General features: G+C 41.4%; 1 protein-coding gene across 8 annotated transcripts in view; it reads left to right on the top strand.

The window, feature by feature from the left end:
• The window catches only part of LOC311426276 (kinesin-like protein KIF2A), a 109,105-nt gene that overhangs the window by 42,680 nt on the left and 52,306 nt on the right, over positions 1 to 14,119 (top strand). For 4 of the 8 annotated variants that reach the window (XM_084502534.1, XM_084502535.1, XM_084502533.1 and 1 more), the window contains exons 3-6: positions 7,542 to 7,661; positions 8,070 to 8,124; positions 11,282 to 11,425; positions 11,948 to 12,048. In XM_084502534.1, coding sequence (XP_084358660.1) covers positions 7,542 to 7,661; positions 8,070 to 8,124; positions 11,282 to 11,425; positions 11,948 to 12,048 — 420 coding nt within the window. The remainder of the gene's footprint in view (positions 1 to 7,541; positions 7,662 to 8,069; positions 8,125 to 11,281; positions 11,426 to 11,947; positions 12,049 to 14,119) is intronic. The other 4 variants (XM_084502536.1, XM_084502532.1, XM_084502538.1 and 1 more) reach the window with 3 other exon arrangements.

Raw genomic sequence — 14,119 nt, 5'->3', positions numbered from 1 at the left:
TGTGCCCTGGCAGCCAGGAGGGCCAAGCGTATCCTGGGGTACATCAAGCATGGCGTCGCTAGTCGGTCGAGGGAAGTGATTGTCCTGCTCTACTCTGTGCTGGCACGGCCTCACCTCGAGTACTGTGTGCAGTTTTGGGCACCACAGTACAAAAAGGATGTGAAACTATTGGAGACTGTCCAGAGAAGGGCTACAAAGATGGTGAAGGGCCTAGAGGGGAAGACGTATGAGGAGTGGATGAGGGCACTTAGCCTGTTCAGCCTGGAGAAGAGGAGGCTGAGGGGAGACCTCATCGCAGCCTACAGCTTCCTTGCGAGGGGTAGTGGAGGGGCAGGCACCTATCTATTCTCTTTAATGACCAATGATAGAACCCAAGGGAATGGTGTCAAGCTGTGACAGGGGAGGTTCAGGCTGGATTTTAGGAAGAGGTTCTTAACTGAGAGTTTTGTCGCACACTGGAACAGGCTCCCCAGGAAAGTAGTCACAGCACCAAGCCTGTCAGAGTTTACAAAGTATTTGGACTGTGCTCTTAGTCATGTGGTCTGAATTTTTGGGTAGACCTGTGTGAAGCCAAGAGTTGGACTCGGTGATCCTTATGGGTCCCTTCCAACTTGGGTTATTATATGATTCTATGAAAATAACTGCTGGATTTGCAAACAGATGCCTAGGAATACTAAAAAGCCCTTGTTTCTGCTATTCTGTTACCAGCAGCAATCGTCTCTGGATTCTCTAGATCTCTAAAAGCGATGGATTTTGCCCAGCCCTGGAAGAGAATAGATTTTGAAGTTGAGCTTCCTACACGTAATCCTGGTTACAATATAACTTGTTATCAAAGGTGTCTTTTAAAAAATACTGATGGAAATTCAGAGAGCAGTAATACTGAACCTAGGTGTGGAAATGTTACCTGTGATGTAGGAAATTATTCATATTGTTCCGAATGTGGTAATTACAGGAGTGCTAATATATATAATGCACACCAAAAACCGCGCGGGAATCATTTGGTAACTGGATGACCAGTCCCGAACTACAAAGGGTGGTATTGGCTATGTGGTAATAGGGCCCGGTAGGTGTTGCCCCTAGGATGGAAGGGAGCTTGCACCCTGGGGGCAATAATTCCAAACATAACCATTGTTGAGGATATTCAAAGCCAAAGCACAGGCATCCTTGGGACCCACCTACCCAGAATCAAGAGGACTTCCTCTAGTGGAGAGAGGAATAGCGTTTCAAAGTTTTGTGAGGTGGTTTTTCCCTTGGTTAGGGGTGAATGAATTAGAAAAAGACATTGTGAATATCTCAGCTGTAGTCAAAGAATTAGAAAATAGCACTCTAGATGCGATCCAGGCACTGCAAGAGGAGGTGACAAGTCTGTTAAAGATGGTATTCCAGAATCTACTGGTACTGGATTTATTACTGGCCTTGCACTTTGCAACTTGCAACTTGCCAGTTGCTGTATGTATGTAGACCAAACGGGGCGAATTGAGACTGATCTCAGAAATATTAGGGAGAAAACCAAGATCTTACATGAGGTGGCCCAAGACGACACTTCGTGGCGATTTAGAGACATTCGGGAAAAATTGACCTCGTGGTTGCCTGGATGGGATTGGCTCAAGCAACTATTTGATAGTATTCTAGTAATAATAGTACTGTGTATTTTGATCTGCTTGCTTATTCCTTGTATTATTCCTTGTATGACATATCAAAAATGTATGTTCTTGGCAGAGACTGTCATCTCCCATGACATCCGAAGAAAAATATTGTGCCCTAATGTTGGAAAAACTCGAGTGGGGGATGTGAAGAGGTTCAAAACCAACAATAGGAGTAAGAAAAGACGAAGGGGGAACTGTAAGAATTAAAGTTATGTTTTTGCAGTGCAAAATTCCACTAACTTTGCATATTTAAAAGCGATTGCACAGGGAATGTTAGTCATATAAAACTGCACATACAGGGCATAGTAACAAGCGTCGGGTAGGTTGTGAACCTATAGTACTCAGCCAATGAGGAATCAAGCATCGGGTAATAGGGGATATAGGGCTACGATACACTTCTGCTGCACACCCCTCCTTGCAGGACACCTGCCATTGCAATTGTGAATAAATCAGCTTCACAAGAGACCCTGTCTTAGAAAATTATTGGGATATTTCTCACAACAATGAACAGATTCCCAGAGATCCAGATGAAGTCAAGTGCACACAACCCATGTGGCAGAAATTTGTACGGAGCGCACTGTTGTTGTATGCCAATTCATTGGCAGTAATGACCTGGGAAGACGTATATGGTCTGAATTTTTGGGTAGACCTATGTGGTGCCAGCAGTTGGACTCAATGATTCTTATAGGTCCCTTCCAACTCGAGATATTCTATGATTCTATGAGTACAGATGCACAAATAACATAATATACCCTCAGTCTAGTCGCGTTCCATCTACCCTTTTTAGATACCAGCTAGGGTTAAAGAGAACCTTTTATTGGCCCACATATTTAATTAGGTAAGGACCTGTGTTGAAGATGGAAGGAGTTAGATTAATGGGAGGCAGAGTTGGTACAATTTCAAACATCTGTAGGGGCAGAGACTTCTTACCCTTTGCAGTTGACATAGATGTTGCTGTAACGATCATAAATTCAAATAGTAATTTGGTGTCTCTGTAACCCCAAAGATGGTACATAATTATAGGTTTGGTGAAAGTAAAATTGTGCCAACAGTCGGAATTTGGTTCGGTTATTTTGTTACAGTCAGTACTATAATTTTTGGGTCTGGAAGAATCAGCATAAATTGTCTTAATTTCAGTCGGCCTATTGTAAGTAGACCCATTAGTTATTCGGCAACTGATTTGTATTGTCTGACCTGAAGTGGCTTGGAGATCAGCCATCCAAAGAGAATCATTACAACCCATTCATCTTTTGAAAATATTTTGTTTACATGTAAAACTGAAGTAGTGAGATTTAGGTCCTTTTTGTTTTGAGATGTTCCAACACTTGCACTATACTGTGACAATGTGACAGTTCCAAGGGTCATTATGAGATGTCACAGTGTCACAGTGAGATGTCTCAGCTCCATGCACAACCACAGTAACTAAGTTTTCCCTGACGGCACGTGTTCCCATAATTCCAGCGTATTTAACATGGGCTTGGGACCATGGCCATTCTGGGTCTTTCTGGCTACAAACCAAATGGGTTTGCATTAAGGTCAGGGTGAAGCATAGTTTTAGCAATCCAAACTGCTGATTTGTGATTCTCCAGCTGTCCACATGCAGTTCACTCAGGATTCCTGTGAACACAAAAGGAAATAAAATATGCTTGGTTGTATTCAACCAGCAGGATTAAAAAGAGGGTGAGATCCACTGGGTGCTAATCCGGTGTACATTTCCTGAACAATCTTTGGCTTCCCATGCATAGGGGTTTAGTTGAGCAGTGTTCTCTGAGTGTTTTCCATTGTGTCTCTTACACTTTCCTGACTTTTTCCGTCTATCAGGATGTGAAACAGGAATCTCTGCTAAGATTTTTGCAAAAGCATTGTGAGCAATTGTGGGGGAATGTTTATATCCTTGAAGAAGCCTATTATAGTATAATAGTATAATCCAAGTATATTGGATTCCTTTTCACGTGAAAGCAAACTGTGCTTTATCCTGTTCAAGAAGAATCATTAAGAACATATCTTTAACATCTAAGGCACCCATCCAAGGATGGGCAGTGACTTGTATCAATGTCACTATTTCTGCCATGTTCAGAACCGTGGCAGTTAAAGGTGTGGTATTAGCATTTAACTGTAATCTACTATAAAATGCCATTGCCTGGTTGGTTTCTTTACTGGCCACACTAGTGAATTGTAGGGTGAATAGGTCCTTTTAATAATGCCTCTTTCTTCCAATTCTGTTACCACCCTGTCAATTCCCATAAGCGGGTAGACTTTGGAATGGAGTTGTGTTTTGGTATTATAAGTTAATTTCCAAGTCACCTCAGGCAATTATTCCACACAGTTAACTGCATCAGAGGCTGAAGTGAGCCTAACTAGGAATGAGTGGCAAAAGCACCCCATTGTGACTGGCCCAGAAGCTCTGTGCATCCTTGGCATAGACTACCTCAAGAGAGGGTACTTCAAGGGTCCAAAAGGGTACTGATGGGCTTTTGGCATAGCTTCCTTGAGCACAAAGATTAAGCAGCTTTCTGCCCTGCCTGGTCTCTCAGAAGACCCTTCTGCTGTAGGATTGTTGAGGGTTGAAGAACAGCAAGTGCAAATTGCTACAATGGTGCACTGGCGGCAATATCGTACCAACAGAGACTCCCTGATTCCTATCCATGAGTTGGTTCATTGTCTGGAGAGCCAAGGAATGATCAGCAAGACTTGCTCGCTCTTTAATTGTCCCATATGGCCAGAGTGAAAGTCTAACTGGAGAGTGGAGACTAATGGAGACTATCATGACCTGAATGAAGTCACGCCACCGCTGAGTGCTGCAGTGCCGGACATGCTAGAACTTCAATACGAACTAGAGTCAAAGGCAGCCAAGTGGTATGCCACAACTGATATCGCTAATGCATTTTTCTCCATCATTTTAGCAATAGAGTGTAGGCCACAGTTTGCTTTCACTTGGAGGGGCGTCCAGTACACCTGGAATCGACTGCCCTGGGGCTAGAAACATGGCCCTACCATTTGACATGGACTGATCCAGACTGGAACAGGGGAAAGCTCCTGAACACCTGAAATATATTAATGACATAATTGTGTGGGGGCAACATGGCAGAAATTTTTGAGAAAGGGAAGAAAATAATCCAAGTCTCCTGAAAGCTGATTTTGCCATTAAACAGAGTAAGGTCAAAGGACCTGAACAGGAGATACAGTTTTTAGGAATAAAATGGCAAGACTGAAGTTGTCAGATTCCAATGGATGTGATAAAAAAAAAAATAACAGCTATGTCTCTGCAAAGTTTCAAAATGGAAACACAAGCTTTCTTGTCACCCCAACTGCTGGTGCTGGGCAGGACTCTCTACACATCATGCAACTGATGCTATGTGAAGTAAGGGTGTTATATCTATCACACAACAGGCTCAAATAGGAAATCTCAGTCTCCCAGGAATCTTGGAAGTGATCATGGACTGTCCCAAGGTCAGGGACTTTGGAATATCGCTAGAGAAGGAGGTGACATGTGCTGAAGAGGCCTCACTGTATAGTAAACTAGCAGAAGATAAGAAGCAATATGCTCTGTTCACTGATGGGTCCTGTCATATTGTGGGAAAGCATCATTGGTGGTAGGTTGCTGTCTGGAGTCCTACACAAGTTGCAGAAACTGCTGAAGGAGAAGGTGAACTGAGCCAATTTGCATAAGTGAAGGCCATCCAGTTGGCTATAGATATTGCTGAATGGGAAAAGTGGCCAGTGCTCCCTCTCTATACTGATTCATGGATGGCAGCAAATGCCCTGTAGGGGTGGTCACAGCAATGGAAGCAGAGCAACTGGCAATGCAGAGACAAACCCATCTGCGCTGCCACATTGTGGCAAGATATTGCTGCCTGGGTAGAGAACCTGTTTTGTAAAAGTATGCCACATAGATGCTCACGTACCCAAGAGTCCGGCCACTGAAGACCATCAAAATAACCAGCAGGTCGATCAGACTGCTAGTACTGAAGTGGCTCAGGTGGATCTGGACTGGCAACATAAGTGTGAGTTCTTTATTATTTTATTTAACCGTGAATGTGAAACATGCTGCAATCAAGCAAGTCAAGAGGTTAAAGCCACTTTGGTTTGGAGGACAATGGCTGAAATATGGGGAGGCATGGCAGATTTATTATATCACACTCCCACAAACCCGCAACGGCAAGCGCCATGTGCTTACAATGGTGGAGGCAACCACTGGATGGCTGGAAACATATCCTGTGCCCCATGCCATTGCCTACAACACTATCCTGGGCTTTTAAAAACAAGTCTTATGGCAACACAGCACCCCAGGAACAATTGAGTCAGACAATGGGGCTCATGTCCAAAACAACCTCATAGACACTTGGACTAAAGAACATTGTACTGTGGGTGTATCGCATCCCCTATCATGCACCAGCATCCAGGAAAATCGAGTGCTATAATGGACTGTTAAAGACTATGCTGAGAGCCATGGGTGTTGAAACATTCAAACATTGGGATACACATTTGGCAAAGGCCACCTGGTTAGTCAACACTGCCAACCAACCCGGACCTGCCCAGTGAAACCTGTTACGTACTGTAAAAGGGGATAAAGTCCCTGTAGTGCATGTAAAGAACACGTTGGTGAAGGCAGTCTGTGTTTATCCTGCCTCAGGAAAGACAAACCCATCGGTGGGACTGCTTTTGCTCAGGGACCTGGGTGCATTTGATGGATAATGCAGAACGATGGGGAAGTCCAATGAGTACCTCAAGGGGATTTAATGTTGGGTGAGAATAGCCAATGATTTGAATCATATGATATTAATTGATATATGATACTGCATGTCATCACTACTATGATTGGTGTATGCCATATTAATAGTATCACAGTAAGAGTCACCCAGATAATGACAAATGAATTTTGATGGAACCAAGCAAATTGCAGTGGTGATAGAACTGGACAAGCGCAACAGTATTGGAACCAGAGCTGGCCTCTGCATGGAACAATCCAACACGATTCATCATCTCTCCTGCCCTGATGGACTGCTATGACAGATGGAACCCAAAGTCATGGACTAAACAAATTCAACGGACATTTTAGAGGGATGACCCATACACCAAAGGAATATCTGTGTGTATATATCAGAAGACAGGAAAGTTTGTGGTGATTAATTGGGATGTACTGGAAAGTTTGAGACCCAAGCCTGACATAAATCATATGCGATAAAGGGTGGGTATTATCCTGGTTTTGGTTAGGATAGAGTTGATTTTCTTTATAGTGGCTGGTATGTTGCTGTGTTTTTTTATTTAGGAGAAAATTCATGCTGAGAACACACTGATGTTTTAGTTGTTGCAGAGAAGTGCTTACACTAAGCCAAAGACTTTTCAGCTTCTCATACTGCCCTGCCAGCGAGGAGGCTGGGGGTGCACAAAAAGCTGGGAGTAGACAGAACCAGGACAGCTGACCCAAACTGGCAAAAGGGATATTCCATACCATATGACATCAAGTGGAATGATAACAACTGGAAGAATAAAACTAGGGGGATGTGGCTGGGGTTGGAGGGGGAGCTACTGTTGTTCAGGGACTTGCTGGGCATCGGTGGCCTGTGGTAAGCTATTGCATTGTGCATCACTTCTTTTATTTATATACATATATATAATTATTATTATTTAATTTACTATTTTTTCCTGTCTTATTAAATTGTCTGTCTCAACCCTTTTTTTCAATTCTCTACCCCATCCCACTGGCAGGGAGTGAGCGAAGTGCTCTGTGGTGCTCAGTTGCCTGTTGTGTTAAACCACAACATCAGGTTATAGAAATAACCAATTGTGAGGTAAAAACACTAAATGTATTTATTGTTTATACTGAAACATAACAGCAGAAATGGAGAGGATGAATTTGTTCTTAGACTCATCTTTTTATATTCTTTTAAACAGATTGACCTGGAGAGCATATTTTCACTTAATCCAGATCTTGCACCTGATGATGATACTGAACCTAGTCCAGAGACACCACCACCACCTATTCCATTAGCCAAAGTAAATAGAATTGTGAAGGTTGGTAGTACCTATGTAATGCGTTCATATTAAACTTACAGGACTTCTGTAATTTTGTTATGTTTTAATTTTTAAATCTAATTTTTGTCTGTGGAGCTACTTGATAAATGTGTTCTCCATTCACCATAGGTAAAAAAGGATTTCTAAAAATTTTCTATGAACAGGTTTGGCAAGGAGGGAGTTGGGGACTAATATTCATATAACAAGGTATAGTTCAAGGAAAAATATACAAAAGAAGGTTGATTTGAAAAAGTACATATAGCAGTCTCCACCCAAGACTCTTCAAGGAGGGATTTGGAAATAATTACCTCTCTGTATTGCTGATGTTGTGTTAGAAACAGAGGTGGGGCTGCAGTTAAAATTTTCAATAATAAGGTGATCAAATAATGGAGATTTCTTTCTTTATAGAGTCGACGAGCTGTGGCACCTATTAAGAATGATACCTCTGCTAGAGATAACAGAGGTAAATGTTATATCTTTCCATTTCAAGGAAGCAAATATATGGGAACATTTTAACGTCCTGCTCATCTAAAATTCTTTAATAAAACTGCATTTCTAATTCAGTATGTACGCATGTGACATAGAACATCATTCCTAGAATTGATGTAGGTACATCATTCCTAGAATTACTTCTATGTGTATTTAGGAATAGGTACTGTATGAATATTATTTATGTGCAAGTTTAAGCAATATAGCATTAGGAGATTTGTGAATTTGTGAATGAACTAAAGGTACAAAAATTTGAAGTTAATTATCCTACAATAAATGATGCATGGACTTTTTCAAATTAAAACATCCTCAGTTTGCTTTAGCTTGAGTGTTTCAATATACTATAAGTAGTGCACTTAGAATTCTTACTCTTTCAATTTTTAAGCTTAATTTTCTAACAGTCTGTGTATAAACATTAATTCAAAGAACATTTAAACCCTACACATTATTTCCCTACAGAAAAATCTATTAAAAATGTGGAATTATCACAGGCGGATAGGTGAAATGAAGTATGTGTTAGATGACTACAGATGTAATGCATCTATAATATGAGAAGAAATAGTTATTGCTTAATGTTCTCATTTTGTCTCCTGTACTGAGCATAATTATCTTGTATTGGTGATGGCAATGATTCTTTCAGACATTAATCTAGTGCCATTTGTGGTGGTTTTACTCAGGTGGGCAGCCAAGTAAAAATGATTCGTAAAAAAAAAAGATTCGTAAAAAAGAGTAGGGAGATAGCAAGATGTGTTGCCTATTACTAACAAGCTAGAGAAGTGAGGAACAAATGAAAGAAACCAGAAAAACCCTCCCCCCCATCCACCCTCTTCCACCTCCTCCCCCCGAGCGGCACAAGGGAACAGGGGTTGTCTTCAGCCTATAGCACTTTGTCTCCACTGCTCCTTCTCAGTCACTCTCTTCCCCTGCTCCAACGTGGGTTCCCTCCCATGGGATGCAGTCGTTCCCAAACTGATCCTGTGTGGGCTTCCCACAGGCATCAGCTCTTCAAGAACTGCTCCAGATATGGGTCTATATACCGGGTTCAATCGGTCAGGAGCAAACTGCTCCAGTCTGGGTCCCCCACGGGCAGCAGCTCCTGCCAGGTCACCTGCTCCTGCGTGGGCTCCTCTCCACGGGCTACAGGTCTGGCCTGGAGTCTGCTCCAGCGGGGGTCCTCCACAGGTCGCAGCCTCCATCGGTGCAGGTCAACCTGTTCCACCGTGGTCTTCTCCACAGGCTGCAGCGTGGAACCCCTCTCCACTGTGGTACTTAATGGGCTTCAGGGGGACAGCCTGCTTTACCATGGTCCTCACTACAGGCTGCAGAGGACTTCTGCTCCGGTGCCTGGAGCACCTCTCCCCCTCCTTCTTCACTGACCTTGGCACCTGCAAGGCTGTTTCTTACTCCACTCTTTCTCCCAGCTGCTGTTTTTAATTTTTTTTTCAAACGAATATGGTCTCAATTTGAGACATTTTATTGATGATCTGTCCTCACATCTATACAAGTTTTTAGAGGCCTAACCTCAAGTACTGTGTGCAGTTTTAGGTGCCACAGTATAAGAAAGACAAAACTATTAGAGAGTGTCCAAAAGAGGACTACAAAGATGGTGAAGGGTGTAGAGGGGAAGATGTATGAGAAACAGCTGAAGTCACTTGGTTTGTTCAGGTTAGAGAAAAGGAAACTAAGGGAAGACCTCATCGTGATCTACAGCTTCCTCACAAGGGGGAGCGGTGGGGCAGGCACGAGGAGGGCGCGACAGGACCCAGTGGAATGGCATGAAGCTGTGACAGGGGAGGTTCAGGCTGGATGTTAGGAAAAGGGTCTTCACTGAGGGGGTGGTTGGGCACTGGAACAGACTCCCCAGGGCAGTGGTCATGTCACCAAGCCTGTCAGAATTCAAGAAGTGTTTGGACAACACTGTCAGGCATATGGTATGATTTTTAGGTGGTCCTGTGTGGAGCCAGGAGTTGGACTCTATAATCCTTGTGGGTCCCTTCTAACTCGGGATATTCTATCATTCTATGTCATTTGTAGTAAATGATCCGTTTTGTATGGATTAACCTTGTAACTTGCTTTTTAATAGGTACTATGCATCTTACTGTTCACAGCCTACCTAAGGATTAGTTCTTTGTTCATCTTGCAATTAAGCTTTTCTCAGCATACGGTCTTGTTTAGTGGAGTTAATTCATGCTGTAAAGTAGATCTCCTATGATGTTTGGGACTTTGTCTTGTCTATCCCATTTGATACCTGTTTCCATAGTTGTCTCCATGTTGTACATTGTACTGGCCTTTGGAATGTCATCTCTAAGCTATTAATCAAAGCTGTTACCTTCACTTTCATGCTTTTCTGTCAGACCTCATTAGTAGCACGTACAAGAAACTGGCCAGCTGAAGCAGAGGTGCTTGAAGCAACTCTTTGAAAAAACAACTTAAAATATTCAGCTCTATCAGAGAGGCTTGCATGCTCACTACTCCCGCTGCATTCACTGGGAACAGATATCACTCTGCATTTTTCGAAATTAGCATCCTTATCACATAGGGAATCCATGCATAAATTTAGGTAGACATGTCAATTGTATCCATATCCCTTTTAATATGGTGTCAAAAAGGTTTGATTTTTCACTTGTAGATTGAGCTGCACTTGGCTGCCTTTCATTTCTATCCCTCTATTCCTCCAGATATTGTAGGCCTCCAGATATTTTATTGTGTGGGACAATTTTCTAATTTCTAGAGACTGCGAAACAGCAGGGTCATTTTCTTGCTGTGTTTTTGGGCATAATCACAATATAAATAAAATTGCAGCACTTACGGACAGCATATCTCCAAGTACATACTATGTACATAATAAGTTGTACTAATTCTGTAGTAGAGTATTTAAAAATATGCTTGGGCAGCATTGGTATTTCATGTTGTGTTGGTATATAACACTAGGATAAAAAAAGGCTGCATACCAAATGTCTTTAATGACATTTGACTTTCCATCTATCTGACAAATAACTTTCCATATGTATATTTCCATATATATGGTCCCCCCTGGCCCCACAAAATTGTTGTGTCTCAAAATGGTCCTTGTTTTATCTTGTCATACTAAAACACTTCAAAACTGGATAGAAATGTTATTTCTAGATCAGCTTTGTGCTTTTCGTCTGCAGTGGTTGGTTCTGCACGTGCACGGCCCACTCGGCTTCCAGAACAATCTTCCTCCTCACAACAGAATGGTAGTGTTCCAGATATATCTCCAGTTCAAGCTGCAAAAAAGGACTTTGGACCCCCTTGTATGTAAACCATGTGTCAAAGATTCTTTCATTCTTGGCATTACATGTACATTCTCTTGGATTATGTTGTTTTCCATAAATGACAAATGGTCTATATACACAATTGTCTGTAGGCTTCCTTACAAAGCTTTTTCAGAGCACTGGGGCACTAGTATTTATAATTTTTTTTTTCCTTTATATTTTTTTAAACCATGAATGTGGTTTGTTTTAAATTGCTTGGGCTTTCTTTTAAAACAAACCAAGAGTTCACATGTATGTGTTCAAGTGTTTTTAAGGGTCACTGTCCTTATATTTTTGGTTGTGTAATTATTGCCCCATTCCCATAATTTAATTCATTTATTCTATAAATTTTAGAAATTAAATTGCAGTAATTATTTTGTACTAATACTGATTTGCTTGAATATATAATTGATATAAATGCATTCTAATTATTGATAAATTAATATAATTGAAGTGTAGTGTAAATACTAAATCCATGCATGTAACACAGAAAATATTTTAAATTATATAATTTTCTTTAAGCACGTAGAAAATCTAATTGTGTAAAAGAAGTTGAAAAATTGCAAGAGAAACGTGAAAAAAGAAGATTACAACAGCAGGAACTTAGAGAAAAAAGAGCTCAGGTCAGTATTTTGTGCTTAGATGGCACTTTTTTCATTCTTAAATACTTTTTATGAACTGATAAACTTCAAAATAAATATTTTCATCCTGCATATAAGTTTGACAAATATTTTTGGTGCATAGTTGCACTCTGCATAGTTGCACTCTGATAACCATTAGATGTTTTTCCCCCTCTTTTGCTCTCTACAGAAATAATTACTTATTTTTCCATGTGTTATTTCAAAATCAAGTGCTGCTGATGGCTATTTCTCAGTGAAAACATATTGATTTAAAAATAATCAAGCCTTTGGCTTTTAGATAGGGCTTTTATTCTACAGGAGATATTTCAACGTTATAAATTGTTCTTTATGATCTTCGATGCTTTGTAGGAGATATATTTGAGGTTAAAAAAAAACACTGTTCAAACTTGAAATCTGTTATGAATTTATAGTTTAGCTTTGCATCATGCAGGCAGCTTGGCAGTGAGTTGTTGGAAACTTTTGTGAAAGAAATGAAGCTGCTAATCCTGTGAGAAAAATATCTGAAAAATATCTCTTGATATTAAATTAGTTTCTGTCACAAAAAGCTTTAGCACAACTAGTAGTATGATCTTGTTGGCAAGCTTGCCTGTATGTGTTAGTATCTTTAAAGAGATGCTACCAATGCACAACTGACTTGAGAAGTACCACCACTAAGTAATTCAGCCAATTTACTTCATGCTTTAATGATGTTTCTAAACTCACCTAAAATGACCTATGCTGAATTCATGTTCTCAAAATTAAACAAATGCAAAACATTAATATGTCTTTAAGTGTGAGGGGAAAAAATGGTTTATATATTAAAAATTCTTTGATATAGTAGTATACCTAAAGTTTTCTCTTCAGCACTTCTGTGAAGACTTCCTTTTCACCTGAGTCTTAAACTTCTGCATGAGAAGGTTCTGGTTGTCTTGATGACCTCTACCAGTGCTTTGTGTAGTCTGTTGTGAAATCCAGCAATAATTAGGCAACTGTCTTCTAGTGGACAAAACCTTTAAATAGAGAAGAACATTAGGGAAATACTTTTTCCATAATAAGCAGCTCAATTTTAGAGGTAACATTTCATCAGTAATTCATTTTGTATGGACTTACTGTAAGTAGTTTTAATTTCACTGTAGTTAGGATTAAGAACTTGAAGGTGCAGTCAAATACTGATTAGCAGGGTGCAGTGTTTTTACCCTGCTGGGCAGCTGAATTCCACCACAACCACTCTCACACTCCCCCTTCTCAAAGGGAAAGGGAGAGAAAATATGATGAAAAGGGCTCAAGGGTTGAGAGAAGGACAGGGATATCACCCACCAATTATCATCATGGGCAAAACAGACTCAGCATAGGGAGATTAATGTAATTTATTGCCTATCACTAGCTGACTAGAACACTGAGAAACTAAAAGCAAACTTAAAAAAAAACCACACAACCATCCACCCTCTTCTACGTCCTCCCCCCAAGCAGCTCAGGGGAACAGGCAATGGGGATTATGGTCAGTCCATAACGCTTTATCTGAGACCCTTCTTCATGGTCACTCTCTTCCCCTGCTCCAATGTGGGGGTCCCTCCCATGGGATGCAGCCCTTCCTGAACTGATCCTACATGGGCTTCCCATGGGCAGCAGCTCTTCGAGAACTGCTCCAAATATGTGTCTGTACCACAAAGACCAACTTTTAGGAACAAACTGCTCCAACATGGGTCCCCCACAGGCAGTAGTTCCCAACAACTCACCTACTCCTTCATGGGCTCCCCTCCACAGGCTGGAGCCTGCTCCTGCAGGGGCTCTCTATGGGCTACAGCCTCCTTCAGGCCAGATCCACCTGCTCCACCATGGTTGCAATATGGAAGTCTGCTCTGCCATGGTACACCACGGGCTGCAAGGGGAACAAACTGCTCCACGGGCCACAGGGGTACCTGGAGCACCTCCTCCCCCTACTTTCTGTGCTGATCTTGGTGTCTGCAGGGCTGTTTCTCACTCCTCACTCTCCCAGCTGCTGTTGCATTGCATTTTTTTTTTCCCTTTTTAAAATATGCTCTCACAGAGGCTCTCACAAACACCGTTGTCCATT

The sequence above is a fragment of the Aythya ferina genome (genome assembly GCF_964211825.1).
Source record: "Aythya ferina genome assembly, chromosome: W".
Classification (NCBI taxonomy): Eukaryota; Metazoa; Chordata; class Aves; order Anseriformes; family Anatidae; genus Aythya; species Aythya ferina.
Note: the sequence above shows the minus strand (reverse complement) of the source record. Positions and strands in the feature narration are given on the sequence as shown.